At 44.5% G+C, this 27,297-nt stretch overlaps 1 protein-coding gene across 4 annotated transcripts in view; it reads left to right on the top strand.

The window, feature by feature from the left end:
• Nucleotides 1-6,558: 6,558 nt before the first annotated feature.
• The window catches only part of jp (junctophilin), a 78,976-nt gene continuing 58,237 nt past the window's right edge, over nt 6,559-27,297 (top strand). For all 4 annotated transcript variants that reach the window (XM_080265362.1, XM_080265361.1, XM_080265363.1 and 1 more), the window contains exon 1: nt 6,559-7,112. In XM_080265362.1, the coding sequence (XP_080121488.1) occupies nt 6,907-7,112 (206 nt within the window). In that variant the 5' untranslated portion in view covers nt 6,559-6,906. The remainder of the gene's footprint in view (nt 7,113-27,297) is intronic.

The raw sequence follows: 27,297 nt of genomic DNA, 5'->3' as shown, positions 1-27,297 counted from the left end.
GGTTGGGTTAGGCTAGGTTAAATTGGGTTAGATTTGGGTTGGGTTAAGCTGGTGTGCGTGGGATAGGTTAGATTAGGTTAAGTTAGGTTCATATAGATTTAATTCATTAGGTTAGACGAAGGTAGCCGAGGTTTGGTTGGGCTGAGTTGGGATTGATAAGAAATTGTCTCAGTTTGGTTAGGAAATTTGGTTGGGTTTACTTTGGTTAGAAGATGTGGGATTGGTAGAGTTATAATGTTAGGTTGTGTTTGGTTAGATTAGGGATTGTTAGAGTTATAATGTTAGGTTGTGTTTGGTTAGATTAGGGATTGGTAGAGTTATAATGTTAGGTTGTGTTTGGTTAGATTAGGGATTGTTAGAGTTATAATGTTAGGTTGTGTTTGGTTAGATTAGGGATTGGTAGAGTTATAATGTTAGGTTGTGTTTGGTTACATTAGGGATTGTTAGAGTTATAATGTTAGGTTGTGTTTGGTTAGATTAGGGATTGGTAGAGTTATAATGTTAGGTTGTGTTTGGTTAGATTAGGGATTGGTAGAGTTATAATGTTAGGTTGTGTTTGGTTAGATTAGGGATTGTTAGAGTTATAATGTTAGGTTGTGTTTGGTTAGATTAGGGATTGTTAGAGTTATAATGTTAGGTTGTGTTTGGTTAGATTAGGGATTGGTAGAGTTATAATGTTAGGTTGTGTTTGGTTACATTAGGGATTGTTAGAGTTATAATGTTAGGTTGTGTTTGGTTAGATTAGGGATTGGTAGAGTTATAATGTTAGGTTGTGTTTGGTTAGATTAGGGATTGTTAGAGTTATAATGTTAGGTTGTGTTTGGTTAGATTAGGGATTGTTAGAGTTATAATGTTAGGTTGTGTTTGGTTAGATTAGGGATTGGTAGAGTTATAATGTTAGGTTCTGTTTGGTTAGATTAGGGATTGGTAGAGTTATAATGTTAGGTTGTGTTTGGATAGATTAGGGATTGTTAGAGTTATAATATTAGGTTGTGTTTGGTTACATTAGGGATTGTTAGAGTTATAATGTTAGGTTGTGTTTGGTTAGATTAGGGATTGTTAGAGTTATAATGTTAGGTTGTGTTTGGTTACATTAGGGATTGTTAGAGTTATAATGTTAGGTTGTGTTTGGTTAGATTAGGGATTGGTAGAGTTATAATGTTAGGTTGTGTTTGGTTAGATTAGGGATTGGTAGAGTTATAATGTTAGGTTGTGTTTGGTTACATTAGGGATTGTTAGAGTTATAATGTTAGGTTGTGTTTGGTTAGATTAGGTTAGGTTCGTGTGTGATGTTTGGTTAGGTTAGGGAATTTTTTCATTTTTTTGCTAGTTTGTGTATGATTTTAATTGTTAGAAATGCCTAGTTTTTTTTTTTTTTTTTTAATAATGCTGAGATTGAATCGGAGGTTAATTTGTAGGAACTCAGTCTCTGCGAAACTTAGAGAGAGAGAGAGAGAGAGAGAGAGAGAGAGAGAGAGAGAGGTAAAATAATTTGTGACCTCACCTGGGCATTCATACCTGCATTCACACTTTGGGCACCTGAGAGATAGTACTGTATATAAATAGATAGCAAGATAAACAAATAGATTGCAAGATAGATACATAGTGATAGATAAAAAGATAGAGAGGGTAGGCAGGTAAGCTAGTGTAGGCTTACCTGTACACACACACACACACACACACACACACACACACACACACACACACACACACACATCTTGCCGCGTGGTTACAGCTTCCCACTTCACACATTCGGGGGTCATGGGGGGGGGGGGGGGTCGTCGTGGGCTTGGTAGGCTCACGGGCATTTCCTGACTATCCTCCTTCCAATTAAACTTGGCCTAAAATTGCCATCTCTCCGCATGCTGAGTTTTTAATAATGGTTCCTGTAGTTCATTCCCTTTTATTTGGCCGAGATATTTGACCGTTGACAGCTTACCCTCCTTCCCATAGCACTTCTTCGTGACTAGCAGCATATCCTGGTGTTAAATTATTGTTACAGTTCAGTGATTGTTTTCCGTAGCTTAGTGGGATGGGACGGTTACTACGGTTCATCACCCTTTCCACAGCACTTCTTCGTGACTTGCATCATATTCAAGTGTTAATTTATTGTCAGCTCAGTGACAGCCATGGGTCAGTATCCTCTCCATAGCACTTCTTCGTGACTAGCATCATGTTCTATTGTTAATTTACTGCAGCCCAGAATTGAAGGTGAACGGATGTAATTTTTTGCCCCTAATGAAGAGAGTATAAAATAAGCTAGTCACGAAGAAGTGCTACGGAAAAGGGGTGTAGAGAAAAATATATATATACATTTTTTTTGACAGCTGTGTTAAGTGAGGTCGAAAAAAAAAGAAAAAAATGGGCCAAGTTCAGGTGCATGAACTTTTTTTTTCCTTCCGCTTTTTTTTTTTTTTAATCGCGTTTCCGTCTTTTTTGCACTTTTTTTTTGCGTTTCCGTCTAGTTTTTCTTTGCGTTTCCGTCTTGTTTTGTTGCGTTTCCGTCTTGTTTATATGCGTTTCCGTCTTGTTTTGTTGCGTTTCCGTCTTGTTTTTCTTTGCGTTTCCGTCTTGTTTTTCGTTTTCTTTCTCGTTTCCGTCTTTTTTTTTGTTGCCATCTCGTTTTATTTCCGTTTTTTTCGCGTTTTTTTTTTTTTTTGCGTTTCCGTCTTTTTTCGCTTTTTTTTTTTTTGCGTTTCTGTCTTTTTTTTTGCGTTTGCGTCATGCTGTCCTCAAACGATTTTTATTTAGCTTAGGGTATTCTGTGGTTTTTGAACTGGGGGGTTACCTACTAGGATAAATAGACTAGCAAAATGTATTAAGAGGTGGTGGGGTGGGTAGATAGATAGGTAGATAGATATTGAGAGAAATAATGAAGGAAAAAAGAAAGATATTGATAAACGAAAAGAAAAAGAAAATATAAAGATAGATAGATAGACAGATAGATATTGACAGGAAAAGGTAGATAGATACTGGTAGATAGATAATAGTTACCGGTAGATTAACAAATGGAAAGATAGACCATTAAATATATAAAGAGAAACTAAATTTTTTATGGTATTGCAAGTGTTAAAACTGAATTGAACCTAGTGAGCTTAGTGTGTGTGTGTGTGTGTGTGTGTGTGTGTGTGTGTGTGTGTGTGTGTGTGTGTGTGTGTACGTCATAGCAAGGCAGTATGGATCCGGGGTTGCATAACAGGGATTACTGGGGTTGGAGGGTTGTGTGTGTGTGTGTGTGTGTGTGTGTGTGTGGTTAGACGGGGTGGAGCAGTGAGGTAGTGGGGTTGGTGATCAGGTTAGGGATGGGGTTAGGGGTGTGGGTGGATGTGAAGTAGGGGGTGAAGTGGTGGGGTGGAGGAGTGGAGTGGTGTGTCTGGTATCTGACTGTGAACCCAGTGGACTGCTGGCTGAAGATGACCCTCTCTTTTCACCTATATCTCTTTTTCGGGGGATAGAGAGGAAGTTAAAGGATATTTGTACAACCAGGCCACTCCGCCGCCCCGTTATATCAGTGCCACCACGTGAAGGCGCCCCTCTCTAGCACTTTGTAGCCGATGAGTGGAGGTTAGGATTGTGGTGGTTAGTGTGGTGGTGGTATGATGGTGGTTGTGTGGTTTGGTGTGGTAGTCTGGTATGTTGATGTGCTATGGTGTAATGTAGTGTGATGTGTGGTGTGGTGTGGTGTGGCGTGGGAATGGGGTTTTTCTGGAGTTATAGGGTGATGGAAATAAAGGGTGAGTGTACAGAATTACTGATGTACTAAACAGATGGTGATGTACTGCTGGATACTGTACTTGGGGTGACTGTGTACTTAGGAGCCGTTAATGTGTTTATGGCCCTTGATAAAGTGTATGTGTGTGTGTGTGTGTGTGTGTGTGTGTGTGTGTGTGTGTGTAAGAGAGAGAGAGAGAGAGAGAGTGTTTATATGTGTCTGTGTATATTTATTGTACACGTGTATGCCTCTCGTCATGTAGCATTTGAGTGTGTGTATGTGTTTGCGTGTGTGTGTGTGTGTGTGTGTGTGTGTGTGTGTGTGTGTGTGTGTGTGTGTGTGTTATCTTAATGGTGGGTCTTGTGGCAAAAAGCGTATGTAAGTAAAGAAAAGATAAGGTATCGCTTACTATCAAGCTCTGTGGTAGTAACGTGATGGTGGTAATGGTACTTTTAGCGCCATTTTCTGAGTGGATTTGGACATTGCGTAACACCTCTTCCTAAGCGATTTACTCTGCAGATTAGGCCTCAGTTTTCTCTTGTTTTAAATAATGCTATACAGGTTTTTAAAAGGATATAGAGAACATGCAAGAGAATGTAAAGGTGTAATAGGCAAAATAAGTCGCCCAAGAAGAGGTGCTACGTAACCATGCCATCTAGAATACTGCTTCCTAGTTATATGTACTGTATATTTATGGTGGTTTAAATTAGAAGTTAGGTTAAGTTAGATTACATTCCCCCCCCCCAAAAAAAAAAAGCCAAAATACTGTCTCAAAGATAAAATTATATTGTGTTATATTATCTGGTGTTAAGTTACGTATTGAAATATGTCACGTGCATTGATTTGACTAGACATTCCCTTTTGACTCGTACATGGCCAGCTTGTGGAAGGGCTCATTTTGGCTGTCACTCTTCCACCGAGGAGAAGGTTAGGTTCTGGAGGAGGAAAAAATAGAGATAGGTAGATGTACATAGATAGATATATTGTTAGGTAAATTGGTAGGTAGGTAGGTATGTAGAGAGAGAGAGAAAGAGAGAAGGGGGGTAACTGTAATTTCGTTTTCCTCTGATTCATATCCCGAAAAAGATCAGAGAGCATTCCACTTGAATTATCCCGGCCTTACCCACGTGGACGTACCGGAAACAGGGCTAGGGTGATGATGATGATGATGATGATGGTGGTGGTGGTGGTGTGGTGGTGGTGGTGGTGATTAATAACGGAAGACGTACCCCAAGAGCAAATTGTAATAACTAGAAAATAGATTGAATTGGTCTGACCTGTTTTTGCGTGCGTGTGTGTGTGTGTGTGTGTGTGTGTGTGTGTGTGTGAAAATAATAATGATGAATAATAATCCCAGGTAATCCCCATGAGGACGGTGTGAGGGAGTGTGGGAGCCGAGAAGCAAGGAGACAGCCCGCCGAATCGCACTCTCTCCGCTGCACACTTCAGGTGGGCCATCTTTGTTTTTACTTCCTTCGTATTTATTTTCTTATCTAGTACCGGATCCAGCATTTCGGAAAGGAGGGGGGGAGGGTCGTAAATCTAAGCAGGGTTGTCAATTAATTCATTTAGGTGAATTATTACAGACTTTGCTTGCTTCAGTTATAGGAATATAGTAATATATGCAAGTCGCAGTACAATAAGATGCAGTGATATATTGATTGCATATATTGTTCTTCAGTATAAGCAAGAACTGATCTGTCAGAAATAGGGGGGTCTGCGCTCCCTACGCCCCCTAAATCCGTGCCACTTATATGCAAAAATATCCCCTCTCAGATACACGCAGCAGAATCTGAAATAAATCGGTAAGGAAGAGGTGTTAGGAAGCTTCACCCCGCGAGAGTACCGTCCATTGGCAACCCCTGTACACGATATTATGTAATGAAAAATAAATTGGTTTTTGCTTTACTAAATGTACGTGGCATGGAGGATGATAAAGGGTGGACATTTGAAACGATTTGAATTGGGTTCGTTAGTTTTGGCAGACGGCGTACGACAGCGAGGCGGCGGGCTATTCAAATGTGGCTGCCTTTGTGCGTAGATTGTCGTGTGCGTGGTGTTGGTTTACATGGCGTGTGTGTGTGTGTGGTTGTGTGTGTGTGTGTGTGTGTGTGTGTGTGTGTGTGTGTGTGTATATGTTTTGATATAGTGGTGGTGTTGTGCGTGGATGGTTTGGTTCTATGGCGTAATGTGTGATGGTTTCGTGTGGTGCAGTGGTATGGTGGTGCGATAGTGTGGTGTAATGGTATGATGGTGTGGTGTGGCGGTGGTCTGGAATGGTGTTGTGGTGTAGTGTAGTGTATTGTGGTGTGGAGGAGGCTGGGGTGTGATGTGAAACGGAAGAGTATGGTGTGGAAGAATGAGGTGGTGGTGTGGTGTGGTGTGGTGTGGTGGGGGGGTATGAGTTGAGGAGGTGTGGTGGAGGAAGACACGTCGCAATGTGGTGGAGAGTTAGGTGAAGTGTGGAGAGTGGAGTGGGGTGGATGAGGCAGATGAGTGAGTGAGTGAATGAGTGAGTGAGAGTGAAGTGGAGCAGGTGAGTGAGTGAGTGAATGAGGATATAGTGAGATGTGTGAGGGAGGGAGAGGTGAGGTAGGTGAGTAAGTGAATGAGAGTGAGAGAGGGTGAATTGGAAAGTGAATGAGAGAGTGAGTGAGGGTGAAGTGGTATGAGTGAGTGAGTGAGGTGAGGCAGGTGAGTGAGTAAGGTAGGGTGAGGTGAGGCAGGTGCGTGAGTGAAAGTAAGTGAGTGAGTGAGGGTGAGGAGGTGAGGGTGCGCGGTGAGGGATCGATGTATGTGTAGTGGTGTGGTGGAGTGTGGTGGTGTGGTGTGGCAGTGTGGCGGCGGGTGCGGTGGCGAGAGGGGAGTAGTGACGACGAGGGCAGGACACCCGGCCGTGGCCCCTGGTGGCGGACAGTGCAGTGTGCCTTGCCTAAAATGGCGGTGTGGTGTGGGGGCCCGGGGTGTGTGTGGTAGCGCCGCGGCCAGGTAGTGTGACGGAGCATGTGTTCGCGTCACCTCCCCGTCGTCGCTGTTCTGCCCGTGGCTTATAGTTCCCTTCGCCGCTGCTTCTGACCCCACCCTACCACCCATTTAGCCTCCCCTCCTCCACTCCCCCCCGTCTCCCCCCACCCCCCATTTACTTGCTGTGGATAATAGGGTAATAGGATAATAGGGGTGTGCCGGCCCCACCCATGGCCTCCACCGGGCAGGCCAGCGGCACCAACAAGGCCGTGAATGGTGGCCGCTTTGACTTCGACGACGGCGGCACCTACTGCGGCGGCTGGGAGGACGGCAAGGCGCACGGCCACGGCGTGTGTACGGGACCTAAGGGCCAGGGGGAGTACTCGGGCTCCTGGCACTACGGCTTCGAAGTCAGCGGCATCTACACATGGCCCAGGTCTGTCCTACCCCTTCATGGTGTGCTGTGCTGTGCTGTGCTGTGCTGTGCGAGGGTCACTGCACCGATATACCCTTACACCTCACCACCCCTCTTTTGTTCACGGGTGCTATCTATACCATGCATACCACGGTGCTGTTTTTATCTTGCTGGTGTTCTCAGCTGAGCAGCACACACATGTATATACACCCCAGCTCTCTCTCCCTTCCTGGTGTTATGGTGCGTTGTGATGGTGTGCTGTGGTATGGTGTTTCCCTCGCACCATCACCAGCACCACCACTTCTTTTTGTTCACTCCCGGATGTGTTACGGTGATGCTGTCTATAGTGCTGGTGTGGTGAGCTCAGCACTTATCCAAGGTGTGTGTTACCCTGGTGTTATTGTGCTTGTATAGTGCTGGTGTTATGGTGAGTCAGCGGCAACTACACACCATACAGGTCAGTCCCGGAATGTGGAAGTGACTGGTATTAGCGCAGCGGACGTGGTGTGGCCAGGAAGCTAAGAATATTGTGGACTGGTATAGTGTGGTGTGGTGAGTGATGAGGTGGTGTATGGCATGGTGAATGATGGTGTGGCATTGTGTGGTGTGGGTCGTGTTTTGTGGTGTGGTGTGGATTGTGATGGTTTGTTATGGTATGGTATGGTGACTGATAGTGTGGTATAATGTGGTGTGGAGTGATGGTGTGATGTGTGGTATGGTGAGTAATGGTGTGGTGTGGTATGGTGGCTGGTGGTGTGGTATAGTGTGGTATGGTGACTGACGGTGTGGTATAGTGTGGTATGGTGCATCTGAAGCCTGAGTTTAAAAAGATGTGCGAAGTCTTTTGTTGTTGTCAAGGAAGAGTGATATTTGATACCCTTACTGTACGTTGGTGTAATGATGCTGTGTGGTGGTGTGTGGTGATAGTGATGAGTGTGTGGTGATTGTGATGATGGTGTGTGGTGATAGTGGTGATGGTGTGTGGTGGTGGTTGTGGTTTGTGGTGATAATGATGATGATGTGTGGTGGTGGTGGTGGTTTGTGGTGATAGTGATGGTGTGTGGGGATATTGGTGGTGTGGTGATGGTGATGGTGTGTGGGGATAGTGATGAGTGTGGTGATAGTGGTGATGGTGTGTGGTGATAGTGATGATGGTGTGTGGTGGTGGTGGTGGTTTGTGGTGATAATGATGATGTGCGTGGTTTTGGTATGTGATAGTGGTGGTTGTAGTGTGTGATGATAGTGATGATGGTGTTTGTGGTGTGTGATGATAGTGATGATGGTAGTATATGGTATAGTGATGATAGTGTGTGTTTTGGTATTTGGTGGTGGTGATGATGGGAGTGGTGTGAAGTTTGGTATGTGGTGGAATGTGTTGGTATTAGTGATGTGTGGGTGTGATGAGTTTGGTATGTAATGATGGTTGTAGTGATGAAAAATGATGAAGATAACTGGTGGATTACAGAGAGGGCAGTGCGGGTGTGTGATGATGGTGTGGTGAGGTGAGTGGTGATGGTATGTTGTGATACTGTGATTTGTGATGATGTGTGGTGAAAGTTGTGATAATGAACAATAGTAACTGATATTGTGGTGATGTGTGGTGAGTCGTGATGAATAGTAAGTGATAGTGTGATGATAGTACATGGAGTTGTGATGATATGTGGTATATTGTGGTGTGATGAAATTTGTGATGATAACAGTACCAGTGGATTGTGTGTGGTGAGGGTCGCGGTGGTATGTGAGGGTGGTGTATGATGTGTGGTGAATGTTGTGATGAGCTCTAACTCTGACAGTGTGTGGTGAATGCGGTGATAGTGTGTGGTGAGTGTATGTTGTGGTGATGTCGTAGTATGTACGATGATGGATAGCAGTATTAGGTGATGTGTGATGATATGTGATGATGTGTGATGATTCTGTGTGGTGGTGTGGTGATGGCGTCTGTGGTATGTGGTAGGGAGACAGAAACAGAGTGTTGGTGAATGTGGCGGATATCGATGGTGTGTGGTGATGGCATGTGTGGTATGTGGTGAGGGGCCTCGAGGCTTAGTGATGGCAGTGATGATTGTGTGTGTGTGTGTGTGTGTGTGTGTGTGTGTGTGGTGATGATATGTTTGATAGTGATGTGTGTGGTGATTGTGATGAGGGAGGTGTGGGGGTGTTTGTTTTGGTAGTAATGATGTGTGATGATGTTTGGTGTGTGTGTGTGTGTGTGTGTGTGTGTGTGTGTGTGTGTGTGTGTGTTTAGGAAGTGTGTAGTGGTGATGGTGTGTGGTGAAGTCATTGTTTTTTTGGCCTATTTGTGATGACTTTGCGAATATCCAAACCACATAAGCTTCCTCCTTCTGCGTGGGTGTTAGTGGGTGTGGTGGTGTGGGTGTAGGTATGCGTTGCGGTGTGGGTGGTGTGGGTGTTGGTGTGGGCGGGTGAGAGTGGTGTGGGTAATGGTATGACTGGTGGTGGGGGTGGTGGGTAGTGATGTGGGTAATGGTATGACTGGTGGTGTGGGTGTGGGTGGTGGTATGACTGGTGTTGTGGGTGTAGGTGGTGGTATGGGTAGTGGTGTGGGTGTGGGTGGTGGTATGATTGGTGGTGTGGGTGTGGGTAGTGGTGTGGGTGTTGGTGTAGGCGGTGGTATTAAAGGAATTTGTGCTAAATGATGCGTTAAAGGGGTCATGTACATATATATGCCAGAGAAATTTGCTGTACTCCTTCATGTACACCTGTGCTCTATGTACGTACAGTGTGGATATTATGTCTGTGTACGTTTAGGCTGGTTGTGTATGTTTTCGTGTGTATGTATGTCGTATGTGTGTATGTATGTATGTATGAATATATGTGTGTTTGTGTGTATGGGCCTGTGTTTGTGTACATGTAAGGGGAGTTGTGTATACGGATGGAGGGGAAGGGGAAGTACACACACACACACACACACACACACACACACACACACACACACACACACCTAACCCTAACCTCATTCTGCTCAGATGATGGCCACGTGTAGTCAGGTTGGAGGGTAGGTTTTTACTAGTAACCAAGGAGACTCATTCCTGCCTCATAGCTATGGTTTAACGAATTTCATACAACCATGACAGGCCCGTTTTTTGGTCGGGTTTGGAATGTCCCTAACACCTCTTCCTAAGCGATTTATTTTGCTTTTTACTCCTTACTGTCCTGTCATTTAAATCCCGAATCCTTGTCTGTTAAGGAAGCTCCCTAACACCTCTTCCTAAGCGATTTGTTTTTGGATATGGGTGGTTATTATCCTTTTGTGTTATTTAATGCAGTGTATGGCAGTGTTTGAAGGGTTTATATAACACAGAATATGACAGTAAGATGTAATACTAAAAATAAATCGCTCAGGAAAAGGTGGTAGGGAGCTTCCTCAATTGACGGGCCAAGGTGTGGGGGTTGTCCAGTCCCGTCGGATGAAAACAAATAGATGAAAGTAATTGGGATGAAGTTACTATGGTGTTTATTATTATTATTATTATTATTATTATTATTAGTAGTAGTAGTGGTAGTAGTAGTAGTATCATCACCATCATCACTACTACTACTACTACTACTACTACTACACAGCTACCGCTACTACTACTACTACTACAACTACTAATACACAATAACTACTACTACTACTACTACTACTACTACTACTACTACTACTACTACTACTACTACTGCTACTACTACTACTATTATTATTATTATTATTATTATTATTATTATTATTGTTTTGTGTGTGTGTGTGTGTGTGTTTGTGTAAAATCTATATCACAATTCTGAATATACGCTATAGGATGAGTATATATGCTGAGTCTAATAAAAGTATAGCTTATATAACTCCTCCACGGCACCTCCATGTTGCACACTTGGTTGCACACTTGCGCTGTATTGCAACACTAACATATAACTCCCTGATCGTCCCCCCTATGCTCTGTGCCAGTCAGTGTCTATCTGTCTATCTATTTCTGTCTGTCTGTCTGTCTGTCTATCTATGCCAATCACAAAGGTTTTCATTTTTGGATACTGGAATGAAAGGAAATTTTTAACTCCTCTCTCTCTCTCTCTCTCTCTCTCTCTCTCTCTGGCGAGACTTAATAATAATAGTAATAATAATAATAATAAACAGATTAAAAAAAGACTGACACTTCACTTGCAAAAAAGAAAGCGCATTTTTCTTTTTTTCTTTCTTTTTTTAATAGGTGACTCAGCGGACCCAAAACTGACCTGTTGAAAAAGTAAACATAGACACGAATATTTGTCTGATTTGTAATATTAGTACAAAAATCTTAATGTGTGTGTGTGTGTGTGTGTGTGTGTGTGTGTGTGTGGTAATGATGGTGGTGGTTGTGATGGTTGTTGTGGTGATGGTGTTGGTTCTGGTAGTGATGCCAGTAGCTGTGGTGGTGATGATGATGCTAGTTGTGGTTGTGGTGATGATGATGGTAGTTGTGGTAGCGATGGTGGTAGGGATAGGGCAGGTATGGTTGCGGTGGTAGTGATGGTGGTAGCTATGGGAGTGATGGTGATAGCTGTGGTGCTGGTGGTGGCTGTGGTAGTTGTGGTAGGAGTGTGGTAGTGGTGGTGGTGGTGGCAAGGCACGGAAATAGTCCACAACAGGTTACCCCCCTCTCCCCTCCGTCTCTCTCTCTCTCTCTCTCTCACACACACACACACACACACACACACACACACACACACACACACACACACACACACACACATCAAACAATCCTATCACCATTATAACTAAGGTCAGCATCTCACTACAATCAAGTAAACAAATATAACGATAATAACAATCAATAAACCATGATAACGAGGAAATAAGAAAGACATATATGGAAGGTGGAATTATGGATAACTAAAAAAAAAATAACGCATTTTTTTTGTGTTTTTTCAACTTACCTTCTGGGAATTTTCTTATATATAGATCGGATTTTTCTTTCATTTTTCTTCATGCTGGGGGGATTCTTTAAAACACGTGAGATTGTGTGTGTGTGTGTGTGTGTGTGTGTGTGTGTGTGTGTGAGAGAGAGAGAGAGAGAGAGAGAGAGAGAGAGAGAGAGAGAGAGAGAGAGAGAGAGATTGGCATTTCTGAAAAACCATCGAAGTGAAATATGGGAAGTAAAACCCGTAGACTTTTTGTGGGTTTAACAGAGAGGATTAGGTGGAATGATGGGTGGGTGGGTGGGAGGAGAGGGTGGAAGGGTGGAATTGAGAGTGGGGGAAAGGGGTGGGTTGATGAGGGGGAGATACAGTGGGTGGATGGGTGGATAGGTTTGGTTGGCTTGTATATTCTCTCTCTCTCTCTCTCTCTCTCCAGGAAGAGGAAGGAGAGAAAGAAGAAGCAAGTACAATCACAGACGCTGCTTATTGATTTGGCTGGCTGAGATCGACCTCTCTCTCTCTCTCTCTCTCTCTCTCTCTCTCTCTCTCTCTCTCTCTCTCTCCATTAAAGCCGAGATTCATCCTTCACAGTTGCTGTTGAGAGAGAGAGAGAGAGAGAGAGAGAGAGAGAGAGAATGATAATGGTGGCAGTTGTGTGTGATAGCACCTGATAGTGGTAGCAGTGGTGGTAGTTGTGGTTAAGAGATGGTGGTAGTTGTGGTGGGAGTACAGTTTGTGGTTGTGGTGGTAGCTGTGTTAATCATGGTAGTTGTGGTAATGGTGGTGGGTAGTTGTGGTAGTGGTTGTGGTAGGGATGACCTCTGCAGTTATTGTTACGGTTGTTTTTGCAATCGAAAATAGTTATAGTACCAGCTTACACCCAGTCACACCACTGAAAGGGAGAGAGAGAGAGAGAGAGAGAGAGAGAGAGAGAGAGAGAGAGAGAGAGAGAGAGAGAGAATCCTCCCCCATTTTCTATATCCGTCTCGCAATAAATAATAATAATAAAACAGAATATCTCCCTCTTTAACGTAATTACCTTCACGTCCATCCCATACTAATAATAATTAAGTTATTGATAAAAGATAAAGGTGTATTGTTATTTTTCTATGGCTGTGTTTGGGTAGGTTAGGGTGTTTGTGATTTATTTGTATTTATTATGTGTTATTGATGGTTATTTGTTATTTATGGTTATTTTTATAGTTATTTATTTGTGGTTATTTATTCGTTATTTATGATTATTTGTTATGGTTATTTTTGTCTTTTTTTTTTTGTGGATATTTATTTTTTATTCATGGTTATGTTATTTGTGGTTATTTGTTTTTTATAATTTTCTTTATTTTTTATTTGTTTTTATATATGGTTATTTATGTGATATTTTTATGGTTATTTATTTGTTTTTTATTTATGGTTATTTGTTTTTATTGTAATTTTATGGTTATTTATTTGTTATTTATATTTATGGTTATTTTTTCTTGTTATTCCGTGGGTTGAAATGGTGAGTGAATGAGGGTGTGGCCCACTTAATTAGGCAGATATTTTCGCGGTTTCTCGTCGGTTAAGGAAACTCCCCAACACCCCTTCCTAAGCGATTTATTTTGCTTATTACACCATGCAGCCCTGTATTATTTAAATCTAATGTCACCATACTCTTCATAAATACCGTACAACATTATATTAACTAGTCGTATGCAAAAGTAAATCGCTAAGGAAGAGGTGTTACGTGTTAAGAATCCCTCTGGACCCTGCCTCACCGCATTCTTAGGTGGGAATAGAGGTATGGGTAATGGTGATGATGATGATTGTGGTGGTGGTGGAGGTGGTGATGATGGTGGTGGTGGTGGTGATGATGGTGGTGTTGAAGGTGATGATGATGATGGTGGTGATGATGATAATGATAATGATGATGATGATGATGAAGGATGTGTAATATTTATCTTTATTTGTAGCACTGTGTATTAGTTGCATTTATTTTACCTGTCATCTTTATTTTCACCTTTTATTTCTTATTGTTTTTAATATTAATGTAACTCCTTTATTATGGGTTTATAGATTTGACTGAGTTTATAATGTGGTAATAAGGGCAGCTTCATATGGTGTGGTGGTGTGGTGTGGTGTGGTTGTCATGTGCTGGTGTGTGGTGATGTGGTGTTGTGTGCTGTGATTGTGTGGTGTTGGAATTATAGTGGTGTGGTGGTGTGTGTGGTGGTGTGGTAGGAACAGACCCAGCACAGGATCGATGCGGTTCGTGGTTTCCCGTCCGTAGTGTGGTGACGTAACGCACACACACACACACACACACACACACACACACACACACACACACACACACACACACACTCTCTCTCTCTCTCTCTCTCTCACATTACAAGATTACAAACTGACCTTGTGACTTGCTTGTGTGTGTGTGTGTGTGTGTGTGTGTGTAATGGAAGGAAGTTTTTGTGTGCGTTTGCGTGCGTAGTTGTTTAAGTGCTTGCGTTTAAGAGAGAGAGAGAGTTTTAGGTTAGAAAAAGTGTGTGCGCGTGTGTATGTATGTTAGAAAGAGAGTATGTGCGTGCCATGAGAGAGAGAGAGAGAGAGAGAGAGAGAGAGAGAGAGAGAGAGAGTTTTAATCACTATAAAACTCTTGCTTTTTAAATTCCATCTTCTGGCATCCTCGCCCTTTGAAATCTTCCTTTGTGTGTGTGTGTGTGTGTGTGTGTGTGTGTGTGTGTGTGCTCTCCGGCTGTGTGTACCTTTATGTTGTCTGTAATTCTTATGTACGTAAAATCTATGTATGTATGTATGTAAGTATATATGTATGTACTAATGGATCTGTTTATTTGTGTAAGTATAAGTATAGATAAATAAAAGGGAGATGAAGCAGATAGATAGATAGATAGATAAAGTAGATAGATTGCTTGGTTGATTGATAGATAAACGGATAGATGGAAAAATGTGCAATGGGTATATTAAAGAGTAGCAAGGAAACTCTCTCTCTCTCTCTCTCTCTCTCTCTCTCTCTCTCTCTCTCTCTCTCGGCCTTGAGCGGTGGTGGGGTTGGCATATCTTCATTATTAATAGACCAGCTCAGTTACACACACACACACACACACACACACACACACACACACACACACACACATCTAAGTAGTTACACATGGTATACATAAACGCACATCCGTATCTCATACACTCGTGAGCGTATTTTATTATCAGTACATGTGGCTCTGGACATGGGCTAGGTGACCCGTTCCTTAGATCCAGTTGTTTACCTGGGACCCGTATTTTCGTCGGAATAAGGAAGCTGTAACACATTGTTCTAAGCAACTTATTTTATTATACCTTACTGCCCATCTCCGTATGACAAATCCTTCCAATATCGCCATACTGTGCATAAACAACGTACAGAGGGATCGTAACCAGCCATGTCCAAGAATAAATCGCTAAGGAGGAGGTGTTAGGGAGCACAGGACACGCCAGCGGAAAGGTGAACTCATGCAGCCTTCATAAAAAGCCTGACATTCACTGTACTCTGTTTAACATGGCCCAGATTTTCGTCCTTTCGCATGCTTATTTCCCCGATGCTTTACACGCTTTCCATTGCACTTCTTCGTGACTAGCATCATATCCTGTGTCATTCTACTCTTACAACTCAGCATACAAGATGGGGAGATGTCTACTTATCCCTTTCTACTCTCCCGTGTTCTCGTCAGGTAAGAAAACTCCCTATCTCCTCTTCCTAAGCGATTTATTTTGCTTCTTACCATCTGTTATTTAAATGGTTCCAGTGCCACCATACTGGACGTGAGTAAAATACAGATTAATAATAACCAGTCATATCCAAAAATAAATCGCTAAGGAAGAGGTGCTAGGGAGCCTCCTAATCGCACGAGAATACCGTCCTAAACTCTCCAGTGTGAATCCGTCTAAGTAAAATGAAAATAGAAGGAAATGAAGAGAAATAGAGTGAAATGAAAAGGGAAAGACATCATCGGACGGAAAGGGTTAAGTTAATTTAGGTTGACTGTAATATTTGCTGCATATATTACGTTTTTTTATTTATTTATTTAACACACACACACACACACACACACACACACACACACACACACACACACACACACACACACACAGGACGAGGGACTGTTTACATGCGCACATAATTGAGAGATGGTTAAAAAATGCACATACCTTGCTTAATATACATACAGAGAGATTACACACACACACACACACACACACACACACACACACACACACACACACAGGACGAGGGACTGTTTACATGCGCACATAATTGAGAGATGGTTAAAAAATGCACATACCTTGCTTAGTATACATACAGAGAGATTACACACACACACACACACACACACACACACACACACACACACACACACACACACACACACACAACCAGGACGAGGGACTGTTTACATGCGCACATAATTGAGAGATGGTTAAAATATGCACATACCTTGCTTAGTATACATACAGAGAGATTACACACACACACACACACACACACACACACACACACACACACACACACACACACACACACACACACACACACACACAGGACGAGGGACTGTTTACATGGGCACATAATTGAGAGATGGTTAAAAAATGCACATACCTTGCTTAGTATACATACAGAGAGATTACACACACACACACACACACACACACACACACACACACACACACACACACACACACACACACACACAGGACGAGGGACTGTTTACATGGGCACATAATTGAGAGATGGTTAAAAAATGCACATACCTTGCTTAGTATACATACAGAGAGAGATTACACACACACACACACACACACACACACACACACACACACACACACACACACACACACACACACACACACACAATAAACTTGATGATGCAACTCTGTTTTTTTTCTTTTTCTCAGTGTAAAGTATATTAGTTCACACACACACACACACACACACACACACACACACACACACACACACAAACCTTGACTGACTGACCACCCACACAAACACAGAGTTTCATTCTCTCTCTCTCTCTCTCTCTCTCTCTCTCTCTCTCGCTCGCTCGCTCGCTCGCTCCTACTCTTTTGTGACTAACTTATTACTAGAGATGTACAGTAGTAGTTTACAGTACAGTACCCTTAGAGAGAGAGAGTGAGAGAGAGAGAGAGAGAGAGAGAGTTACGAAAAATAAATAATGATGATGATGATGATGATGATGATAAGGAAGAGGGGGAGGAGGAGATGGTGAGGAAGGAGAGAGAAAGAGGCGAAAGAGAGACTTAGAAGAGAATGTAAATTAGTGTGTGTGTGTGTGTGTGTGTGTGTGTGTGTGTGTGTGTGTGTGTGTGTGTGTGCGAAAACCGACACATGCAGCAGCGACCTTCAGTGTGTACCTCTTGTAGGGTTGCGTGTGATGTACGTGTGTGTGTCCTTGGTGTGTGTGTGTGTATGTGTGTGTGTGTGTGTGTGTGTGTGTGTGTGAGAGAGAGAGAGAGAGAGAGAGAGAGAGAGAGAGAGAGAGAGAGAGAATATGAACAAATTGGAAGAGGAGTTTTTCTGTCTCTCTCTCTCTCTCTCTCTCTCTCTCTCTCCCTCTCTCTCTCTCGTCCCCTCATTCTCTCCCCTCCCAAACCTGTCATCAAATCTTTGCACACATCCCCTCCCTTTCCTCCCCTCTCCTCTCTTTCTTCCCCTCCCCTCCCCTCCCCTGCTCTCTTCAACCTGTTATAAACGTGCGCAAATCTCCTCTCTCTCTCTCTCTCTCTCTCTCTCTCTCTCTCTCTCTCTCTCTCTCTCTCCCCCCTCACTTATCCTCTTCAGCCTGTTATTAAATCCCTGTACACCTCCCCCCCTCCCCTCATCTCCCCACCCCTTCTCTCCCCTCCCCTCATCTCCCCACCCCTTCTCTCCCCTCCCCTCATCTCCCCTCCCCTCCCCTCCCCTACAGCAATCCACTTTCCCCTCTATTCTCTTCCCCTCCCTTCATTCCTCCAGTCTCTCTATCCCTTTCCCCCTCCCCTCCCCTCCCTCCCCTCCCTCCCTCCCTTCCCTTCCCTTCCCTTCCCTTCCCTTCCCTTCCCTTCCCTTCCCTCCAGTATCCCTCCCTTCTCCCCCCCTCCCTCTTCCCCCTCCTGCTCCAACTTTTCTTTGACGCGAGATGTTATGGAGAGAGAGAGAGAGAGAGAGAGAGAGAGAGAGAGAGAGAGAGAGAGAGAGAGAGGGAGAGAGAGAGAGAATTTCCGTAACATACAGTATAATACCCTCATCAAAAGAAAAGTATCATTTTTAAGATAGATCTAACTTAAAAAAAATAGATGAGGCGAAGGGGGTGAGGGGGAGAGGGGAGAGTAGGGGGGATGAAGCCATAGGGGAAGGGGAGAGGAGGGGGTAAGGGGAAAGGAGGAGGAGGAGAGGGGAAAGGAGTGACGGGAAGAGGGGGTGGAGGGGTAGAGAGGGGAGGGGAGAGAAGGGGAATGGAACCGTTGGGGGTGAGGGGAGGGTGAGGAGGAGGGTGGTGGGGGAGAGAGAGAGAGAGGAAAAAAGAGATGAAATTCTATGAGACTGAGGGTGTAAGATGTAATGTGTTAAGAGTGAGGGGGAGTGCTAGGGTGAGGGGGAGTCTGTAAGGGTGAGGGTGGGGGTGGGGGTGATGGTGGGGGTGAGGGTGAGGGTGAAGTTGAGGTTGAGGGTGAGGGTGAAGATGTAGGGGTGAGAGTCAGGGTGAGGATGAGGGTGTGAGGGTGAGGGGGAGGCGATGGGTATAAGGGTGAGGGTGAGTCACGGTGCGGGTGAGGGTGTAAGGGTGATAGAGTGAGAGTCAGGGTGAGGGTGAGGGTCAGGGTGAGGGTGAGGGTCAGGGTGAGGGAGTAAGGGTGAAGGCGTTAAAATAAACCCTTAGTGCCGGCTTTTGTCAAGGACGTACGAGCACACACACACACACACACACACACACACACACACACACACACACACACACACACACACACACACACACGCTGCTGTGTTGTATGGTGTGTTAAGTATACCTGCACCATACTCTGTAGTGTAGTGTAGTGTTGTTTAGTACACCTACACCATATTTTGTAGTAGTGTAGTGTTGTGTAGTGTTGCTCACTACACAAACACCATAGTCTGTTGTGTGGTGTTGTGTAGTGTAGTGTATATCAGAGGTAGTGTGTAGTGTAGTGTAGAGTGATTTTGTGCTGTAGTGTAGTGCAGATCGACGATATTGTGTAGTTTATGTAGTGTAGTGTTTGATATAGTGTAGTGTAGTATCGTGAGGTCAGGTACAGTGCAGGAAAATGGTAAATCATATGCATAATGTACCAACACAGGTCACCATAGCAACATAACATAGCAAGACAGGTCACCATAGCAACATAACATAGCAACACAGGTCATCATAGCAACATAACATAGCAACACAGGTCGCCTTAGCAACATAGCATAGCAACACAGGTCATCATAGCAACACAACATAGCAACACAGGTCATCATAGCAACATAACATAGCAACACAGGTCATCATAGCAACACAGCATAGCAACACAGGTCATCATAGCAACATAACATAGCAACACAGGTCATCATAGCAACATAACATAGCAACACAGGTCATCATAGCAACACAACATAGCAGCACCATAGCAACATAACATAGCAACAGTATCATGAGTATTGAATGGGAGGTCAGTGTTGCATAAGAGAATGACATGACGCAACACAGCATGACAGTACTAATGGAACAACACTGACCTAACACAACATAGCACAATAGAAGCAGACCTAACACAACATAGCACAATAGAAGCAGACCTAACACAACATAGCACAATAGAAACAGACCTAACACAACATAGCACAATAGAAGCAGACCTAACACAACATAGCACAATAGAAGCAGACCTAACACAACATAGCACAACAGAAGCAGACCTAACACAACATAGCACAACAGAAGCAGACCTAACGCAGCATAGCACAATAGAAGCAGACCTAACACAGCATAGCACAGTAGAAGCAGACCTAACACAACATAGCACAATAGAAGCAGACCTAACACAACATAGCACAACAGAAGCAGACCTAACACAACATAGCACAACAGAAGCAGACCTAACGCAGCATAGCATAACAGAAGCAGACCTAACACAGCATAGCACAACAGAAGCAGACCTAACACAGCATAGCACAATAGAAGCAGACCTAACACAGCATAGCACAGTAGAAGCAGACCTAACACAACGTAGCACAATAGAAGCAGACCTAACACAGCATAGCACAGTAGAAGCAGACCTAACACAGCATAGCACAATAGAAGCAGACCTAACACAACATAGCACAATAGAAGCAGACCTAACACAACATAGCACAATAGAAGCAGACCTAACACAACATAGCACAATAGAAGCAGACCTAACACAACATAAAGCAGACCTAACACAACATAGCACAGTAGAAGCAGACCTAACACAGCATAGCACAGTAGAAGCAGACCTAACACAACATAAAGCAGACCTAACACAACATAGCACAACAGAAGCAGACCTAACGCAGCATAGCACAGTAGAAGCAGACCTAACACATCATAGCACAGTAGAAGCAGACCTAACACATCATAGCACAGTAGAAGCAGACCTAACACATCATAGCACAGTAGAAGCAGACCTAACACAGCATAGCACAGCAGAAGCAGACCTAACACAGCATAGCACAACACAGTAAAAACCAACACAACGCTATATAACTCAACTGCAGTCGAATATAGCAACACTGCATTCCTACACCCTGTCCATAGCACTTCTTCGTGACTAGCCTCATTTTTACCCTAACTTGGCCTAAAATTGACATCCTTCCACCTTGAATGCTGAGCTGTAGTAGAGGATGAGCGCTAGACGATGATGCTAGTCACGAAGAAGTGGTGAGAGGAGGATGCAGAGGCCTTTGTTTTTTTGTTTTTTTTTTTATGCCACTGAAGACAATGAAATAAGCTGCAAAAGGACGAAAATGAAGGGAAAATAATATCGCTTAGAAATATCAATGTTCATGTGTTAATCTGGTCTTTACTCAGCATTTGAGAGAGAGAGAGAGAGAGAGAGAGAGAGAGAGAGAGAGAGAGAGAGAGAGAGAGAGAAGCTAAAAAAATAGTGCATTGTATCTGGCCAAATGTTCGTCTATTGATGCCAAAGGATGGAGGAAAAATAATGAGTATGTAAATAAATGCAGGTGTGTGTGTGTGTGTGTGTGTGTGTGGGTGTGTGTGTGTGTGTATGTGGAGACGGCCTGTCAACTCTCTAACACCTTTTCTTTGGTGATTTATTTTTTAATCACACCCTGTTCTCCTCCGTGTTACATAAATCGTTCCTCTGTCACCATACTCTGCATAGATAACAGAAAATGATATTGACCTGCCATATCCAAAAATAAATAGCTGAGTAAGAGGTGTTAGGGAGTGTTTGAGTCACTCGCTGGTTGATTGGGAGTTGATTTGGTTGGTACCCTTTACGTTATTACTACTACTACTACTACTACTACTGCAACTACTATTATTATTATTATTAATTTATTTTTTACCTTGTTGTGGTTGGTGGGGGCGCTCACCATCCACTCACTCGATGCAGTGCTGCTTTGGGTGTCTGCCCTTTCCACTCTTCCGTCCTTCCTCTTCTGTCGTTCTTTCCTTCATTCTCTCCTCTTCCTTCTGCCTATGGGTGACTCTACACTGAGTGTAGAGCTGAGCTGTAGGCCTACACCAGGAAACCATTTACTACGCTGGGTGGTAACCATATAACCAAATTATGGCGCCTGCTGGTTTAGTGGGTAATCAAGGCGCTCCAGTCGGATTGAGCCAGTGCAGGTTTATATCCAAGGGATGGTGGGGGCTTATTACTCACGTAATGTCACTCAGGGGTGAGTGAGGCTGGTCATTCTCATCTTAAATGTCAGGACCAAATTGCTTAGCTCCAGGCTTCTACGCTCTTCATGGGGTAACGAAGAATTGGATGATGGATGGATTATAATAATAATAATAATAATAATAATAATAATTATTATTATTATTATTATTATTGTTATCATCATCATCATCATCATGTGGAGGAGGAGAAAGGAAAGGAGGATTATTGCATGTATTATTTTGATTATTTCCTCCTCCTCCTCCTTCGTTGTTTAATAATTTGCGGTGCGGCTGTTTTATCCACTGACGTGTGCGTGTATGTTTATGTATGTATGCCTCTGTGTGTATGTATGTATGCCTCTGTGTGTATGTATGTATGTGTGAGTTTGGATTGGTATTTATGGGCATGTGTTTATATTTGTGTGTGTGTGTGTGTGTGTGTGTGTGTGTAAGGAGTTGAGAGAGAGAGAAAGAGAGAGAGAGAGAGAGAGAGAGAGAGAGAGAGAGAGAGAGAGAGAGAGAGAGTTATAATAGCATTCTCCCTTTACATCCCCCCCTCTCTCTCTCTCTCTCTCTCTCTCTCTCTCCAGTTGAGCAGGTAGATAGGTAGGTAAGTAATTTGGCTGGTTGGTAAGTAGATTAGTAGGAAGGAATGTTAGTAGGTAGGTAGGAGGTAGATAAGGTTACTGGTTGGAAGGTAGGTAGGTAGGTAGGTTGGTAGGTATGTAGAAAGGCTGGTGGTAGGTAGGTAGGTAGGTAAGTTAATGGGTAAGTAGAAGGGTAGGTAGGCAGGAAGATTTGTAGGTAGATAAATGAGAACGAGGTGAGGCAGAGACCGGAAGTGGTATCATATGGAAGGCAGGTAGGCAGTGGAGGGTGAGGCAGAGTGAGGCAGTGCATAGTAAGGCAGGGAGGTGAGTGAGGCAGAGAAGGGTATTGGAAGCAGAGAAGGTTAGGCAGCTAGGGGAAGTTAGGCAGAGGTAGGCAGACGGAAGAGGGAAACAGTATAGGGTTAGGAAGGATGAGGGGGGTGAGGAAGGGAAGGCATGTGAGGCAAGGGTGAGGCAGAGGAGTGGGGAGAGGTGTTAGGAAGGCAGGGAAGTTAGGCAGAGATGAGAAGAGTCAAACTTCCTGAAAGGTTATTTATCAAGGTGAGGTAAGGCAGGGTTAGGCAGGAGATAAGGAGGCGAGGCAGGGTAAGGCAGAGACGCGCGGGTAAGGCATGAGCGAGAGGTGAGGCAGGAGACAGGCAGGGTAAGGCAGGCAGGAGGTGAGGCAGCCAAGGGAAGGCCACATTCTTGGCAGCGTAGTGTGCGAGGCTGCCTGACTCCCCCGGCAGCCACCACTATTTGTACACCACCCTGCCTCACACCCTGCCTCACCTCATTCTGCCTCATACCCTTCTCCACCTCACCCAGCCTCACACCCTGCCTCTCCTCACCCTGCCTCACCTCACCCTGCCTCACACCTTGTCTCATCTCACCCTGACTTACTTCATCCTGCCTCACTTCACCCTGCCTCATACCCTGCTTCACCTCATCCTGCCTCACATCTCCCTGCCTCACCTCACATCTCCCTGCCTCACCTCACATCTCCCTGCCTCACCTCTCCCTGCCTACCTCACACTTCCTGCTTCTCTTCCTACACGTCGTCATCTCTGCCACACCCACCTGCCTCGCCACTCTGCCTGCCTCTGCCACCTCCCTTCCTCACCTCCATCACATCCCCGCCTCACATACACCCTCCCTCATTTTTATCTTCCTCCCACCCTTGCCTGCCTCCCACCCCACTTCGTTCTCTACACTCACTGCCTACACTTTCTACACTTCACTTCCAACACCTTACTTCCAACACCTTACTTCCAACACCTCACTTCCAGCACCTTACTTCCAACACCTTACTTCCAACACCTTACTTCCAGCACCTTACTTCCAACACCTTACTTCCAACACCTTACTTCCAACACCTTACTTCCAACACCTTACTTCCAACACCTTACTTCCAACACCTTACTTCCAACACCTTACTTCCAACACCTTACTTCCAACACCTTACTTCCAACACCTTACTAACAACACCTTACTAACAACACCTTACTAACAACACCTTACTAACAACACCTTACTAACAACACCTTACTAACAACACCTTACTAACAACACCTTACTAACAACACCTTACTTCCAACACCTTACTAACAACACCTTACTTCCAACACCTTACTTCCAACACCTTACTTCCAACACCTTACTTCCTGCACTTAACTTCCTACTAGGGTGGATTGATTTAAACCAATGGTTTAAGCCAATGGTTTAAAGCAAGTGGTGTGTATATATATATATATATATATATATATATATATATATATATATATATATATATATATATATATACATTAAAACCAAATAACCACTAAAACCATTAAAACACTTTTTTTGGTTTAAAAACCATGGTTTCTGGTTTTTATTGAAAAAACCGTGTTATTTCCAGCCTGCTTCCTACACTTCACTTCCAACATCTCACTTCCTACACTTCACATCCAACACTTCACTTCCATGTTTAAGTACCGTGAAGTAGCCTCCTCACCTCCTTGGCTCACTCTGCCTAACTACTTCAACAACTCTGACCCTTCTCATTTCTCTGCCTCTCATTGTCTCAGCCTTCCTGCCTCACCACTGTCTCACCTCATTTTCCCCGTCTCACCACCCTACCTCACACCATGCCTCACCACCCTCCTCACTCTGCCTCACCACATCTACTCACCACCTTACCTCACCACACCCTGCCTCACCACCCTGCCTCACCACCCTGCCTTCCCTCACCCTGTCTCACTTGAACCTAATCTGAACCCATCTCATCAGCGTCTTTAAGTCTGTTCTGAACCCCAGCATCTTCAGACCGAGGACATTTTTCATCCTTGACTGACAATGGATAGAGTCAGTTGATTGGTGATTGATTGATTGATTGATTGATTGATTTTTAGCTGTACCGTGTCTGTAACCTGATCTGAACACGTCTGAACCTCGTATTGAACTTCTGAACCCCGCTGAACCTTTTATGAACCTCCATGGCAGAATTAGAGCTTGTATTGAACTTGTTTTGACTGTTCATAACCCCATCGTGTATCTGAACCAGTTTGAACCCCCCCTCTCTCTCTCTCTCTCTCTCTCTCTCTCTCTGACATTTTGCTTTTCAACATTCTCTCCACCTCATCCCTCCCTTCCTCTCTCTCTCTCTCTCTCTCTCTCTCTCCACATCCCTTTCCCTCCTTCCCTTTCCCTCACCCTTTCCTCTCCCTCTCCCTCTCACCTCATCACTCCCCTTTCCTTCTCTCCCTCCCCTCCTTCTTCCCCTTCCCCTCCTCTCTCATCTCCTCCTCCTCTTCCTTTCCCTCCTTCTCTCCCTTTCCCTCCATCTCTCCTTTTTTCACCTTCTCTCCTCTTCTCTCCCTTCCTCTCCTCCCCTTTTCTCCCTCCCCCCCTCCACCACCACCTTGGAGATGATGAGCCAATATTTGTCTCCTCCCTCCCGTATTGTCCCCCCCCCCCGCGCACGCACACACACACACACACACACACACACACACACACACACACACACACACACACACACACACACACACACACACACACACACACACACACACACACACACACACACACACACACACACACACACACACACTTTCGTCCTTTCTTTCCCCATCACTCCTTTCTCCCATCCTCTCTCTCTCTCTCTCTCTCTCTCTCTCTCTCTCTCTCTCTCTCTCTCTCTCAGCTGGGTGCCTGGTGGCCTAGTGGATTAAGGTCCTCCAATTGTACTTCCTTTGTCATCACCCCTCCCTTCTCCCCTCACCCCATTACTTTCCCTCCTTTCCCTCCTCCCCCTTCTTCCTATCCCCATCCCCCTCTCCCTCCTGTTTCCTCCCCCTCCTCTCACCCCCTCTCGCTCCCTTCCCTCCCTCCCTCCTAGGTACTTCTTTCCTCCCTTTCCTGTTTCTTCTTCCTTTCCTCCCTCCTCTCTCCTTCCTGATTCTCTCCCTTCCTTCTCTCCCTCTTCCTCTCACTCCCTCTGTTGTTTCTCCCCATCCCCTTCCTGTATATTTCATCTCTCCCTCTCCCCTCTTCCCCTCTCCCTCCTGTTTTCCTCCCCTCCTTCTCTCCCCCTTACCCTGTCCTCCTCTCCCCCTCTCCCACTCCCCTCTTCTCCTCTCCCTCCTCTTTTCTTCCCTTCCCTCCTCCCCCCCTCCTCTCCCCACACCCTTTCCCCTCACTCATCAGCTTCCTCTTCTCTCTCCCCTTTCAATCATCTCCCTTTCCCTCCTCTCTCCTCCCCTCCCCTCTCCCCTCTTTCCTCCCCCACCCTACATGTTCTCTCTCACCCCATTTTTTTTCTCATGGTGTGTGTGTGTGGGGGGGGATATGTCACTATTTTTTGCCCTTGTTCAGTGGATATGCCCCCGCTGTGTGTGTGTGTGTGTGTGTTCGTGCGTGTGTGTGTGTGTGTGTGTGTGTGTGTGTGTGTGTGTGTGTGTGTGTGTTTAGGAGTGGGTGTGGGTGTATAAACATATGTAGCTGTGTAGATTTCTGTGTGTATGTTTGTATGTATATATTAGTGTGTGTATGTGTGTGCGTATGTTTGTATGTGTGTGTGTGTGTGTGTGTGTGTGTGTGTGTGTTATGGCTTAAGTGTTTTTTTGTTTGTTTTGCTGTTTTTTCCCAGTCTGCTCCGTCCCATCAGTCTGCCCGGCTGTCTCTGCTGTCTCTTCCTTCTCCCTGCAGCCCCTCTGCTGTCTGCCGGGCTGTCTGCTGCTCTCTGAAGGCTGTCTGCTGTCCAATATCTATCGTATATCTATCGCCTGGGCTGTCAGTTGAAGGATTTTCTTGCTCTCTGTGTGCCTGTCAGGGAGATAACAGTCTCTCTCTCTCTCTCTCTCACACACACACACACACACACACACACACACACACACACACACACACACACACACACACACACACACACACACACACACACACACACACACACACACACACACACACACACACACACACACACACACCGGCCTACGCACTTACTGTAGCTGGTCCCTCAGCTTTAAGCCTTTCTCTTGACCACCAGGCTTACGTTCTGTCTTTACTCCACGGTGGGTGGGATGATGATGATGATGATGATGATGATGATGATGATGATGATGACTTTGGTGATAACTAGTGGTTGTGGTGGTGGTGGTGGTGATGATGAAGATGATGATGATGATGGTGGTGGTGGTGATAAGAGTGGTGGTGATAAGAGTGGTGGTGATGATGGTGATGATGATGATGATGATGATGATGGTGGTCGTGGTGTAGGAGGTGGTGGTGTTATTTACAAAGTACGAAACAACCTCAGTAATAATAGTAATAATAATA

Source organism: Coenobita brevimanus, chromosome 14 (genome assembly GCF_032717465.1).
Source record: "Coenobita brevimanus isolate Jiangsu-jjx chromosome 14, ASM3271746v2, whole genome shotgun sequence".
NCBI classification, from domain to species: domain Eukaryota; kingdom Metazoa; phylum Arthropoda; class Malacostraca; order Decapoda; family Coenobitidae; genus Coenobita; species Coenobita brevimanus.
The sequence above is the reverse complement of the archived record's forward strand: the minus strand, read 5'-3'. Positions and strand labels throughout refer to the sequence as shown.